Source organism: Leuciscus leuciscus (assembly GCF_965113295.1).
Source record: "Leuciscus leuciscus genome assembly, chromosome: 16".
Classification (NCBI taxonomy): domain Eukaryota; kingdom Metazoa; phylum Chordata; class Actinopteri; order Cypriniformes; family Leuciscidae; genus Leuciscus; species Leuciscus leuciscus.
In genome coordinates, this window is record NC_138740.1 from 24,767,776 (window position 1) to 24,780,832 (window position 13,057).

Genomic DNA, 13,057 nt, shown 5'->3' on the forward strand with positions numbered 1-13,057 from the left:
CTCAGAGGTTCTAGTCCTTGAGAAAAACGTTCTGAAAGCATGCAAGAAATAATGGTTAAAAGGGCTCTTTTTGAAGCCATGAAGCAGTCCACTACCTTTACCAATTCAGGTCTATATCTCATAAGAACATTTACTCTGCTTTCTTGCACTGTTTTTGTGCTGGAGGGTATCCGGACTTCAAACATCTTTCCATTACACACATAAATGTCAGAGTCATCATTCAGACGCCTCACCCCGGGATTCGCTCTTTTAAAGGACAAGGTTTTTTGTTTGTCTGTGAAATTGAACTTGTTTTGACTCAAAATAACTTTGTTTTATCATGGGAAGTGGGCCCTAATGAATAGTACTTCTTGAAAGTCTATCAAGCAAAACTAAATGAACAGCATTCTGATTAACATGGCAAGAGGATGATATGCCAGCGGCTATTTGATTGTTCCATTCTGAAGTGTTATGAACTAATCTCTGCAAAACAAACAAGCCGAACAAATTGGATTCATCAAGCCTGTAACAATAGAGAAATTTACTCACATCTGATTACAATACAGCACCAGGGGCGAGGTGAACTCTGACATTTGAGAATGGCCAAACAAAACTGATTTAGTTAACAAACAACTGCAATCTCATGCGTCATCATTTTAGATTAAACCTACACACGAAATGTATACTTTACATAACAAGCCTTAACAATGTCTAAAATCTTTCAATCAAGTCTCACATTTCCCTTTTCTGTGTCTCATATTAGAGGTAGAGTCATATTAATCATAAAGCTCACATCTAAACTCCCTTTAATCACTATCTGGAAGTCGCTCAAATGAAAATGGTGCAGAACACGGCCAATTTTCCTAAACATTACATATATTTACTACCACTTACAACAGTAGTGTTCTGCCAGGAATATGTTCAGTTCTGCACTGGCACTTTTTGTCCAATTATTGCACTTTGTTTTACACTAGTCACCAGAAACCACAGACCTTTCTTAAAATCCTCAGCCAAACTGTGTGGCAAATACATTATAAAATTAGACATCCACATACAAAATTAAGCTAATAACTTCCCTATCTGAACCATCAGTGTTCTAGCAAGAATTAAATGCCTCATTATTCATATAAAACTATTAGCCTTTAAATAAATTTTAAAAGATAATTGCAAAAACACTAAATGAATCAGTGTGGAACGCAGCATTCAGTGGTAATTGATCATTTCACAAAAAGCTATAGTGCAAGTGTGTCTAATGCAACTTAAAGGAACATTTTGTCTTTGTAAGGACATCATATGATGGCAGAGGCATTACCACATGATCAAAGTCAAGCTCAAGGTCCTTCAAAATCTGCCATTCCATAGAGGCAATGGCTCCACATGGGTGTTATTTATGTGTCAAATATAGGCATGAATCAAACTGTCTACTCTGGTGTTCACTGAAAGCCAGCATTTTTGACCAGGGATCCGTGAAGAAGACATATGAAGCAATGAATACTAATGGCATTTCTAACTATCTGATTGAATCATAACTAATAATGTTAACCATTACATAACATAATCATTGCAATGGCCCTAATAAAAGTCATTAGGTGTTGCCAGGAAAATCTAGATTTTTGGTTTCTAAAGGATAAAAAAAAAAAAAAAAAAAATTAATACATTATATTACAATATATATACAGGATATATACAGGATATATGCAATGCTAAAAAAAAAAAAAATTTAAAAGTAATATATAAAGTTTTCTGTTTTAATTGATTTAAAATGTAATATACTTGTGAATTTCCAGCATCATTACTCCAGTCTTCAGTGTCACATGATCCTTCAGAAATCATTCTAATATGCTGATTTGCTGCTGGAAACATTTCTTATTATCAATCAATGTTGAAAACAGTTGTGCTGCTTAATATTTTTGTAGAAACTGTAATAAAAAACAAACATTTTAAACAGAAATCTAAAATTTACTATCACTTTTGGTCAATTTAAAGCATCCTTAAAAGTATATATTTTTTATTTAATAAAAAATGTCACTGACTCCAAACTTTTGTTGAACTCCACAGCAAGTAACGACCAAGCATTCTCTTTTCAATTAACACCCTCTGGGGTCATTTGGACCCGAAGCGTTTAAATAAAAAAATGTAAAAAATCATAGCTTCATCGGAATGGTCCGAAATTTGGTGACTTTGTTGGTACTTGGTATATGAATACTCAAAAAAATTGGGGACAGGATTTGAATAGTCTAAGTGGTTGTAAAAAAAATAGTCACACTCAGGACCCCCATAGGAAATGAATGGGAAATTGGCAAAAATGTGACAATACAGAGTTTTTTTGTGCGTACAATCTACAAATCAGCCACGATCCAGAAAAAAAGCACACAACAGTGAAGGGGTAAATCTATAAAACATCAAGAGTGCAAAACAGACACATCCACACACACACACACACACACACTTTTATACACATACACACTAATAAATTCAGATTACAAAAATCTCTTTTGAATTTTTAAAAATCACAGCTTCATCGGAATGTTATAAAACTTGGTGACTTTTATGGTATTAGGTATGTGAACACACAAAAAATACAGCTTTAAAAAATAAATAAATTATATATATAAAAAAATTAGATTATATTCAATGGGAGAAAATGGGTCATAATTATTGCATAAATATTAATTATAAATCATAAAATTATCTCAAAACACCAAAAAAGAAAAGAAAAAATATTATAAAAAACAAGTAAAAAAAAAATATATATATATTTTTTATATATATTAATCCCGCCCTCCGGGTCCATTTGGACCCGAAGGTCCTGACTGTGACTGTTAAACGAAGGACCCCAGAGGGTTAATAAAAAAAATAAAAAAATAATAATTATCAATTGCACTTTTATCAATTGCTTGAAAGTCTGTGTCATGCCTGCCTCATCATTACCCAGACCCACAACGCAAACTCAAAGCCGAGACATGTTTACATCAAATGATTCCTTTCCTCATCAATAATAAAAAAAAACTAAAAAAAAACTGATATAGCCTAAAAACACAAAATAGTTAGTAGCTGTTTTTCAAAATTCCTTGCAATAAACAACAAAAACGCTTGGCTTAATCGGGCAGACTCCATTTTCAAATTACACTCAACAGACTGTTTATTGGAAAGCCTCCATCCAAAAAAACAAACAAACAGGATGCTCGATCAATTTAAGCAGCTGATAAGCAGCTTCAAGGCACCAAACTCTTTCAAAAAGTGCAATAAATAGCCATTCGTGCAGCTGAACTGACCTAGACAAGTTAATATGCGCGATCATTAAGCTGTAACAACAAAAACAGACTTGATGACCCGGAGGTTTATTCTGAAGCTGTTTAAAGAAAATGTAGCTATGCTTACAGATGGTTGGATGGCATTAGACCTCTAACGTAAAGCCTTTTGGCAACTGTGATGCGAAACGGCTAATTCGCAATGTAATTGGTGCAAGCAACATTCAAATTATCAGAACAAAAGTGAGAGGAGATAAACTCACCTCGGGCAAATAAACAACAACATGAATAACTCAGTTCACATTGCTCAGCTTCTATGTGGATACTTCAGTTAGTAATTAGGGGTTAGGTTGCAGATAAATGAAAAAGCTGTATGTTGTGTGTAGTCTGGTATGATATAGCTAGCCAACCCTGATTGCCAATAAAATGAATGCTGTTCTTCAATATTTCTAGACAGATGATGGGAGGCTCGACAGGCAGGGTCAGGTAGCTAGGCAGGAAAAGTGGATCTATAACAATTATCTGTGATAATCTAGAGACTGATGCTCTGCCTCCTGCTCTATTTATACTCACAAACCCAAACACATCAACGCTGTCACTCACACCAGGAGCTGCCATTTATACCTTATCACCCTATTTCTGATTTGCTATGAGAAGTGGATAGAAAAACAGATGTTCATGGCAAATCTCATCATTTACATATCATTTCTAATAGCTGCTGCAGTTGCTCTGCATTTCGAGTAGTTCTATAAGATCATACGCATCTCTCCACTTGATTAAATGTGCTTAATCGTTTTTGAGACCTGAGAAATGACCTTCTAATTCATTTGATTTTGCATCTGATGTACATTTCATTACAGAATACATTTCAGATTACATCATGTGAGAAATGGTCAATATCTTAATGCTGCCAGCTGTTGTATCCATGAAGTCTAATGTCTTTTAATAAAGCTTACATTGAGTTCAGAATGATAATCGTTTTATAACGCATCACCATTGCTGCGTTTCTGTGAGAGATGAAGAGTGAAATTTTACTACGATACTTCTTGGCAGCAAAACGTATTGTCAGTTCGGAGAATTACCCCGCTGACGAAAGGCTTTCTACATCCCTTGTGCAACTGATGTATTTACCAAACAGGAAATGATGCAATTAAGTGTAAACACAATTGAAATGTGTCTAAGAGGACCATGTAAAAAAAAAATCAGTACAGCCTGATAATACACAAATCTCTGTCCCCAAAATGATATATTATTTCTTTGACTGAAATTAGGGTGAACAATAATTTTAACCGAACAGCAATAGCAGCAAATTAAATGTAATGTTTAAATCAAGAAATAAAATATTCAAGTTTTTCAAACTGTTTTTACTGAAACACAAGGACGAATCATTTTCATTTTATATGCACTAATATAACGATCCCTGATATATATATTTTTTTAAGTAGTCGGCCAATATGGCTTTTTCAATGGCTGATGTTGAGTTTTAGACAATATTTAGGTTGTGTACCCTTTATCATTTTATATAATTTTCCTTCAAATGGAGAGATGAGTTTTATTAGCTTGCGTTCAAAGCTAATCTCTAGGTCAAACCATTAACCTTACAGAAAGGCTAGACTGCCAAAGAATTAAGGCAATAATTAAAAATTATTTATTTTTTTGTGATTCATTTTACATTAATTTACAAATAAATACATCGAAAATTATTTTCATAAATAAACTTTTTTTAAAGATGGGCTTAAATGGTACAATGCCACAAAACACATGCAAACTATAGCCAACACAATAGCCAACACAAGCTAAACTTAACATTTCTCAATGTGGGCACAATAAAAATTACTATGATACTTAGTCCACAGTATATTTAAGCTCCGTGCATATATTTGTAAACATATCTTACATTTTTAAAGGAAAACATTGTCTTTTTTCACCATTACTCACTGTGGATCTATTTAAGCCCACCTTATGCGTTTCAATGAGGAATCCCTTTAATTGCAAACTTTGATACATTTTCTGAGTGAAAGTGTTTAATTATAACATTTCTTTGTGTGCTTTTACCTTACTGATCTTTTAACCTTACCTTACTTACTACCTTACTTTACAACTAGATTTAGACTTAAAAATTACACACATTCATTCAAAAGAGATAGAGGCCATTTTGTCCTAAAGTCCCTTATGTATAACCGGGCATAATTCAGTAGCCAAGCTTGAGATTCTGGGCATGGAGAGGTACATTCCCCACAGTCCTAAGACCCTGGGACCATCCGGCTCCGAGATACTGCCACTTCCTGTCCAGCTTTAACTGGGCAAAACTTGGGACCCAAGCTGAGTTAGGGCCCCGGACTCCGGGCATGGAGGGGTCACCCAGTGGGCCCCCTATGCCAGGAGTATTGAGCCCTAACTCTGCTTTCTTCCCGAGATATGGTCACTTCCTGTGGAACTTTGACCAGGCATAACTCTGGAGCTAAGCCGACTTAAGGCTGCATACTCCCGGCGTGGGGGGCCCACTAGGAGGCCCCCCTAAGCCCAGGGTATGGAGCCCCAACTTGGCTTGGCTCCCGAGATACACCCGGTCAAACTTCCAGCTGGACTCCAGCTACAACTCCAGTCAAGCAGACTTAAGGCTCCAGACCACTAACACCTACCCATCCGACCCAGGGCTCTAATCAAACATTAGCAAAAGGAATTATTTTAGTCGGCCAATCTTAAAATTGCCAAATATGGGCTGATTAATTGACCTGGTTAATACATCTGCCTGTCACTAATAAACAATGAAATTTATATAAACGAATATAGATAGATGAACAAATCGTTGAATCAGAGTTTTGAATCAATTTATGACACAGAAATGATCAACAAATGACATGTCCATATTCATGCCCTGAAGCTCGAAAGTCGTGACACTAGAACGGTGCAAACTATTACTAAATAGAGTTACAACTTAAAAGTGGTGAATTACTTTGGCAAATCAGGCAAAATAGGCTTTCAATAAAACTTGGCTGCCTGTCCAGTAGAAAATTGAAAACAAATTGAAATTGGAGCTACCTGACTAGAAAAAACAAAAACAAAGAAAAAAGGCTTTTGTCAAAAAGGTTGGAAAACTCAATGCACTAAGAATGTTGTGGTCCAAGGCCACTCCCACCAGTCTGCTATGGATACACTTACCAGAGTCGAACACTGCCTTCCTTTAGAAGGAAATACTTCTTAGCAAACTTTTAGTCATACTGGTGTAGACATGTATTTTTCCCAGGTGCAAGGATTCAAAGAGCAAAAGTTTGGTGGGAGTGAGTTACTTTTAGTTTCCAGTGAAGAATACAGCACGTTGTAGGCAATGGCTAAAGGCTACAAAGAAGCATAAACATGCAGGTTTTTTCCTGCATTGAAATATTTTGGCCGCTGCCATAATGAATCTTTGTCTTCCCAAAGATTTATTTAATCATTTAATAAACGGAAAAATATTTTGCAAATAGATCTATTTATTCCTTTTATATATTATTATTTAATTCCTTTTTTTCCGTTCACAGAAGTGCTGCAGGTGTGTGATGTGACGATGTGTGAATCCATGTTCATGTTGTTTATGCTGCTATTTGCGCATTTAAAACTAAACCCCTGGGGGAAAAAAACATTGATGGGTCACAGACACTTATTCATTCTAATTTAATTTAATTCTAATTTAAACCACTGATATTGCAGAACACTGCAACGAGCAATCTGAAAAACCTCTGTGTTTGTAGTTAACACTTCAAACTGGATGGCAACGAAACCAGTGATTTAGGCCAAATGGAGGGGAATACTAAAAGAAACAAAGCTGTTTCATAGCACTCTATTTTTACCATTATGCTGTTTAAAGTGTAGACATAGTACGATACAATTTTCAGTGATAAACCTACTCTTACAATAACTGTCAATAACTCTGTCGATCCGATGGTCTGTTGACAAGGGAAAAAAATGTGGAGGCATAATCTGTAGTTTTCATATTAAGTAGGGCTGCACGATTAATAGCAATTAACCGATTTGGATTATTAACCAAAAGGTTGCGATTATTTTTTATGCGCAGCTTGTCAGTGACGTACGGCTCTGTGATCCGTAGTAAATGCTGCTCCAACTGAAAGCACTGCATTTGAAAAAGAAACACCTGTCAAACATCTTTCCAAACATGAGAAGCATTTATGAACCTCTTGTCCAACAAAAGACAACATTTAATAAATCAAAGCATTTCAATCTTCTGTTTATTCAGCTATGATAGTATGATGCCCAGTGGGATTTCCTGGAATGACGCGTGTTGTCGTCTACTTCTGTGGCGGGGCAAATTTGGCGTGTCTGTGTGAGAGCGCCCTCTGGCTTTCAGATGAAGCAGTATTTCCTACCGATCAGCTGCGCTGCACTGACAATATGCGCATTAAAATAATCGCAGCCTTTGCCAAATCACGTGTGGTTTCTTTTCGATTAATTGTCCAGCCCTAATATTAAGCCTGGTTTCCATTACAGATTTGGCCAAAACTTTTGTGATATTTTCTAAATGTCAATAACACATTTTTGCGAAATGACGGCGCTTCCATAAACCGATGTTATGCGACTAAAACTTAATTTTATCCTCTCTTGATAAATCATTCCAAAAATCATGGCAACGGATGTTGGTAGGTTTATGTATATCGCAGCCACCAGCTATTATTTTTAATCAAAGGATTAAAAGTAGGCTTGTCAGTCAAGCATTAATGGCAAGGAATGGCCCTTATACTTGGGAGCAGCCACGTATGAGGTGTTTCTGGGTGTTTCTCCCTTCTGTCTGCTTCAAGGTCTTGATCAATTGTGGCATTTCTTTGTTGTTTAGAATACAGTTTTCCCATAATTATTTTGTATTTAATGAGTTTAATAAAGAACTCTGTCTCGTCTTCTGTCCAAACATACCGCGCCATCTTAAAGAATGATCGACTTTTACGAATGCCAGGTGACCTGTAAATGCAAAAAAAACTTTCCATTGCAGTTCAGCGATATAGCCTATTCCTTTTTTGAATTGCCTGAAAAATCACCTCATGCGAGTTTTTGCTAAATTGTTTGCTAAATTCATAAAGTTTCCATCAGGTGTATTTTCAATTCTCATTTTCAATTTGTGCAATTTAAATGGTAATGGAAATGCAGCTATAAAAGCCCTGAAGTTGTCAAAAGTCCGCCAGATGAAGTGATTTGGTGACAAATAAATGGACATTTCTTGGTCGACATTTCTTGGTCCACGTATCAAGGAGAATGAGTAAACATTGTTCAATTGCATATACTACCAACATTGTAACAATACAAAGCAGGTTGAAAATCAGCGAAGTTACACTTTAATGGCCAAGCACAGCACATTAAAATCCTCACGATGTAACTTAACTTCATAAAATCATTACAAACATATCCAAAATGTTCAATAGTCAGCCATCCCTACAGAGAGCACGCAGGCAGAGAAGCGCTCAAGGACAACAACAGTCTCACTTTACACAAACATCTGTATCTTCATGTTTAGTACGTAAAGATACAGATGCATAACAATGCTGCTCCATTTCAAAGCTGTGTAGACATAGTATCAGAGTATCAGACAGGAACAACAAACTGCAGACATTCCGAGATGAAAACACTGATAAAAGAAAGAAAAAGAGAGACAGAAAGACTGGGAATGGAGAACATGAGGTTGCTGCACTCACCGGTGAGAACAGCTTTAGCGGACGGGTCAGCCAGGTCCAGGGCAGACTTGCCGTCGGTGTTGCGGATGTTGGGATCGGCGCCGTGCTGGAGCAGAACTGTGCAGGGGAAACACAAGCAGTATCGTAACTCAGGCAGACAGAGGCTGCTGCTGGGACCGCTCGCACCGCTGACTGGGAGCGCTTGCCTCGGCATGGTGCAGACATAAACACACATCGCGCACCAGCGCACCAGGAGCAGCAGCGAAAACAGCCCGCACGGAAAAACACACACTGCAGTGAGACGGGGGGAAAAAGCCCATGTTACACTGAGAGTCCGACTCCAGGCATGTGACGGGAACTCGGGTATGAGAGTGGAATATCAAAGCATGTCTTTCGATCCTCTCCACGGCCCCCTGAGAGAAAGAAAGAGACGACGAGAGCCGTTCACCGGCGCTCTGCTATTGATACCCAAGTAACGCAGAGCACCTAGAGCGAGTAGCGTCTATCAACTGTCTCCAATTCTCTTCTCTCTCTCTCTCTCTCTCTGTACGACAACATACGCTTGTACACAGGCTAACGTACGCGTCCCCTCCCTCTGCCCTCCCTGTCCAATTCACTACCCTCCTCAGTAACACTTCCACACATCTCGCGCTCCCTACAATTCATCACACAGATCTGTGGCATCAGAGAGGAATTACACAGAATACTTCGTAAAAATGGGCATTTCCATTGCTTCAAATCGTAGGGAATGTCCAGGAGCTTGATACTAATGATTTCAAAATCAACCAGTCGACTAATCAGTCTTCAGGAAGGCTTGCATAATCTGATTTGGGTTCACCTGGATCAAATTATTGATTTATTTGTGCAGTGACAATTCACTGTACTTTGACGCATTTCCGTTTTGGTGACCATTTGGTGACTTCTATTGTTTGAAGAAAACACTACATTGAATAATATTTCTCAAAATATTAAATATATAAACAAATATAAAAAAAATACAAAAAAGTATTATACATTGTAGGTCTGGCCGATATGGCCAAAAAAAATCTATTTGTGTAAATAAAAAATCTGTATTTATTTATTTACAAAAATGATTTCACATCCTGCCCAATGTTGTGCAACAATGTTCATATTGAAGGCTATGAAAACAAATACAGTAACCATGTAGGCTATGCCATAATATATGATATGCATTCTAACATTCTGAACATACTAACATTGTAACAACATTACAATCCAAAAACAGAAGTTTAACAAAAGTTAAATTCACTAATAAATCAAAACAAAAGTAGAGGCTAAACGTTAATTGGCAAGAGGAACCCACATTCACTCATCTGAGCTTAGTAATTATTTCAGCCTACATTTGATTAACCCATTAAAATAATCACTTTACAGTTACTGCTATCATAAAAATACACTTACTTGTAGGTTTAAAATTCTAAATATGGCACACGTCCAACAATAAATATTTTACAAAATGTAGCTATATATTTTAGTGCTCCTATTCTATTGCGCTCCGTCTGTTTGGCGGCGATGCTTCGTTCACTGAAGTCTGTGAAGTTTAGCGGAGACTCGCTTGTATAAGGCTCCACTCCTGACAGCAAGATTTGCTAACGTTTACAGATGGAGAATACACCTGTAAAACGTAAGATAACACTGAGGCAAACACCACATCTCAAACACATTAAACAGCGCAAGTATCTGTCTGCACATGTAAGCTATCTGTAAGAGCATCTGACAAGGCAAGCAGATTTAAACTATGCAGGTTAACTATATCTAGTATCTACTATATAGGCTTGATCTATGTAGTTATTTTGAAGCCCTTAATATAAAGCGTAGCCTATCTCATGTTTAGGACAAAATGGGATTATACACTTTGCACGCAGCAGCTTACTCTGTGTCCTTCACTGTTTTTCAGATGTGCTCAACTACTGTACATCAATATAAAAGGTAGTGCCTCTTCCTACATTGTTTATAAAAATATATATATTGATATAGCCTATTGTACAAACTCAATGTACTCCCCAGCCCTAATACATTGAAAAATAAATAAATTAGTTGACCTCACTATCAATGTCTTGGATGTTGTACAATTTGTCAGCCTATCTTAAAAAAAATCTAATCAATTTGATGGCCAACAGAATAGACAATTTCTCAGAGCAGATTCAACACTGAAGCACTTCTGCTAAAAATTGTGATGTATCATTTTATTTAATTCATTCATTTTTTTAAACTAGACAAAAACACTTAATCACACTAATTGTCTTATCGGTTGTTTGATGATTAGTTAGGTACCATTACTCACATTCTCCACCAGAGAGAAGACAACATTTATTTCTATTATAATCTTACAAAATATTATTATTTCAAATAAATGCTGTTATTTTGAACTTCCTATTCATCAAATAATACTGAAAAAATGCATCACAATGTCCCACAAAATATTAGGCAGCACAGCTGTTTTAAAAATTGATAATAATATGAAATGTTTCTTGAGCATCAGATCAGCATAGGATCATGTGACACTAAAGACTGGAGTAATGATGCTGAAAATTCAGTTATTTTAAATTGTAATAATATTTCACAATATTACTGTTTTTACTGTATTTTTTGTCAAAATAAATCTGACCAACCTCAAACTTTTGAACAATAGTGTTGTTGATGACGGTCCATCATGTTGGGACCGACTAAAGCATATGTTTTACACGAAAGCTGTTCTCTAAACACTACAGTGTCCAATATTTGAAGCCTGTGAAGGAATTCTGGCAAAGAAGCTTGAACTAAAAAAAGAAGAGCAATCTTGTGTTGCGCGAGTCTGATTGTATTTCTATGCTGGTGACTCATAGGTCATCCATTTCTCATCAGAAAAACACCGTTTTGACAAGCATTAAACCAGTGTGTGAAATACACCACTGCATAAAGGGAGGACTCTGGGTTTGATGCAGAAAAATAAGGGATGAGGAAGAAGGTTTAGCTAAGTGGGAAAATACAGCTACCATCAGCCCTCTCAGTCAAATTAATATGCACTAAAGGCCCCACAGAGACCACATTTGCATACACTGGTGTCATGAAAGCACTTGAGCGGTGGGCTGCCGTGGGGCGGGTGGGCACAAAGGGTTGGAAGTGTCTGTGTGACGCGATGGGATGATTAAAATTCGCTGGCGTGCTTATGACAGCTAGCCTATCCATCAGGCGACAGGCATCGAGGGGACATTTCGGTAACCTCCGCTCTGCAGGCGGTCCCCCTCCCTATGAGACACATCTACGTTGTTAGCATGCTTATACTTTCTGGAGGGTCAGTAACACAATGCTTTTTTGTCCGGATAGACTTGCTTGTTCAAAACTACACTGCAATGTTTTTAGTATTAAAATTCATTTGGATATTTTTCGGGTGATGGCATATATGTCAGCATGATACAAATGTTCAGGTACAAAAATTATAATAAAGAAAAGAGCTTTGCTCCAAAGGAAACATGATTAAGTAGCTTAGCAAAATTTTAATCAAACTAAATTGTTGTGTGGTGCAACTAACATTCAGAAATATAAAAGAAAAAAATGGAGAGAGATAGAGGACCCCTGCCAGACCCTGCCTGACTTGGTGTCAAGATAAATAAGACTTTAATAAGATTAATAAGACTTTGTCTCTTAAAATATAAGATCATTTGACTTCATGATTTAATGTCATTTGGTGCGACTCCCAAAAACATATTTATGAATTAATAATTAATAGGAATGGTCAAAATGCCCGCCTTTGCGAGTATCCAAGTAAACATATTCAGTTATGGGGTCTCCAACACGACGCTCGCGAGCTACCAGTAGCTCGTGGCCTAATTGGAGGACAGGCCGTTCACATACCGCGTCTCGAGTTCGTCGTTTCAAATGTAGTCGCGCGGCAAGCGCGCTCATAATTTATGTGACGCACTCATTTTTTCCAGGCGCAGCGAGATGAAAAGATTACGTTTTCAGAATGCCGCAAGCGCACCGCAGGTCTTGTGACAAGAACCAACCAATCAGCTACAGCAAGCGTTTTTCGGTGGTGGAAATCCATTAGCTACTAAAACTTCTTTGTCGTTGTAGAGAGCGCACTGCATGGTTGCATAGCAACGACAGACGCCACGGGAAAATCGGACCGAATTTTACTATTAATTATAAAAGATAAGCTAATGTGCA

General features: G+C 37.1%; 2 protein-coding genes across 6 annotated transcripts in view; both read right to left on the reverse strand.

Annotated features, from left to right (window-relative positions):
- The window catches only part of tnksa (tankyrase, TRF1-interacting ankyrin-related ADP-ribose polymerase a), a 102,333-nt gene that overhangs the window by 78,573 nt on the left and 10,703 nt on the right, over window positions 1-13,057 (reverse strand). For 2 of the 4 annotated variants that reach the window (XM_082141899.1, XM_082141900.1), the window contains exon 3: window positions 8,909-9,004. The exons of the other annotated variants lie outside the window; for them this stretch is intronic. In XM_082141899.1, coding sequence (XP_081998025.1) covers window positions 8,909-9,004 — 96 coding nt within the window. The remainder of the gene's footprint in view (window positions 1-8,908; window positions 9,005-13,057) is intronic. 4 annotated transcript variants of the gene reach the window in all.
- The window catches only part of fyb1b (FYN binding protein 1 b), a 95,289-nt gene that overhangs the window by 18,168 nt on the left and 64,064 nt on the right, over window positions 1-13,057 (reverse strand). The gene's annotated exons all lie outside the window — the stretch shown is intronic.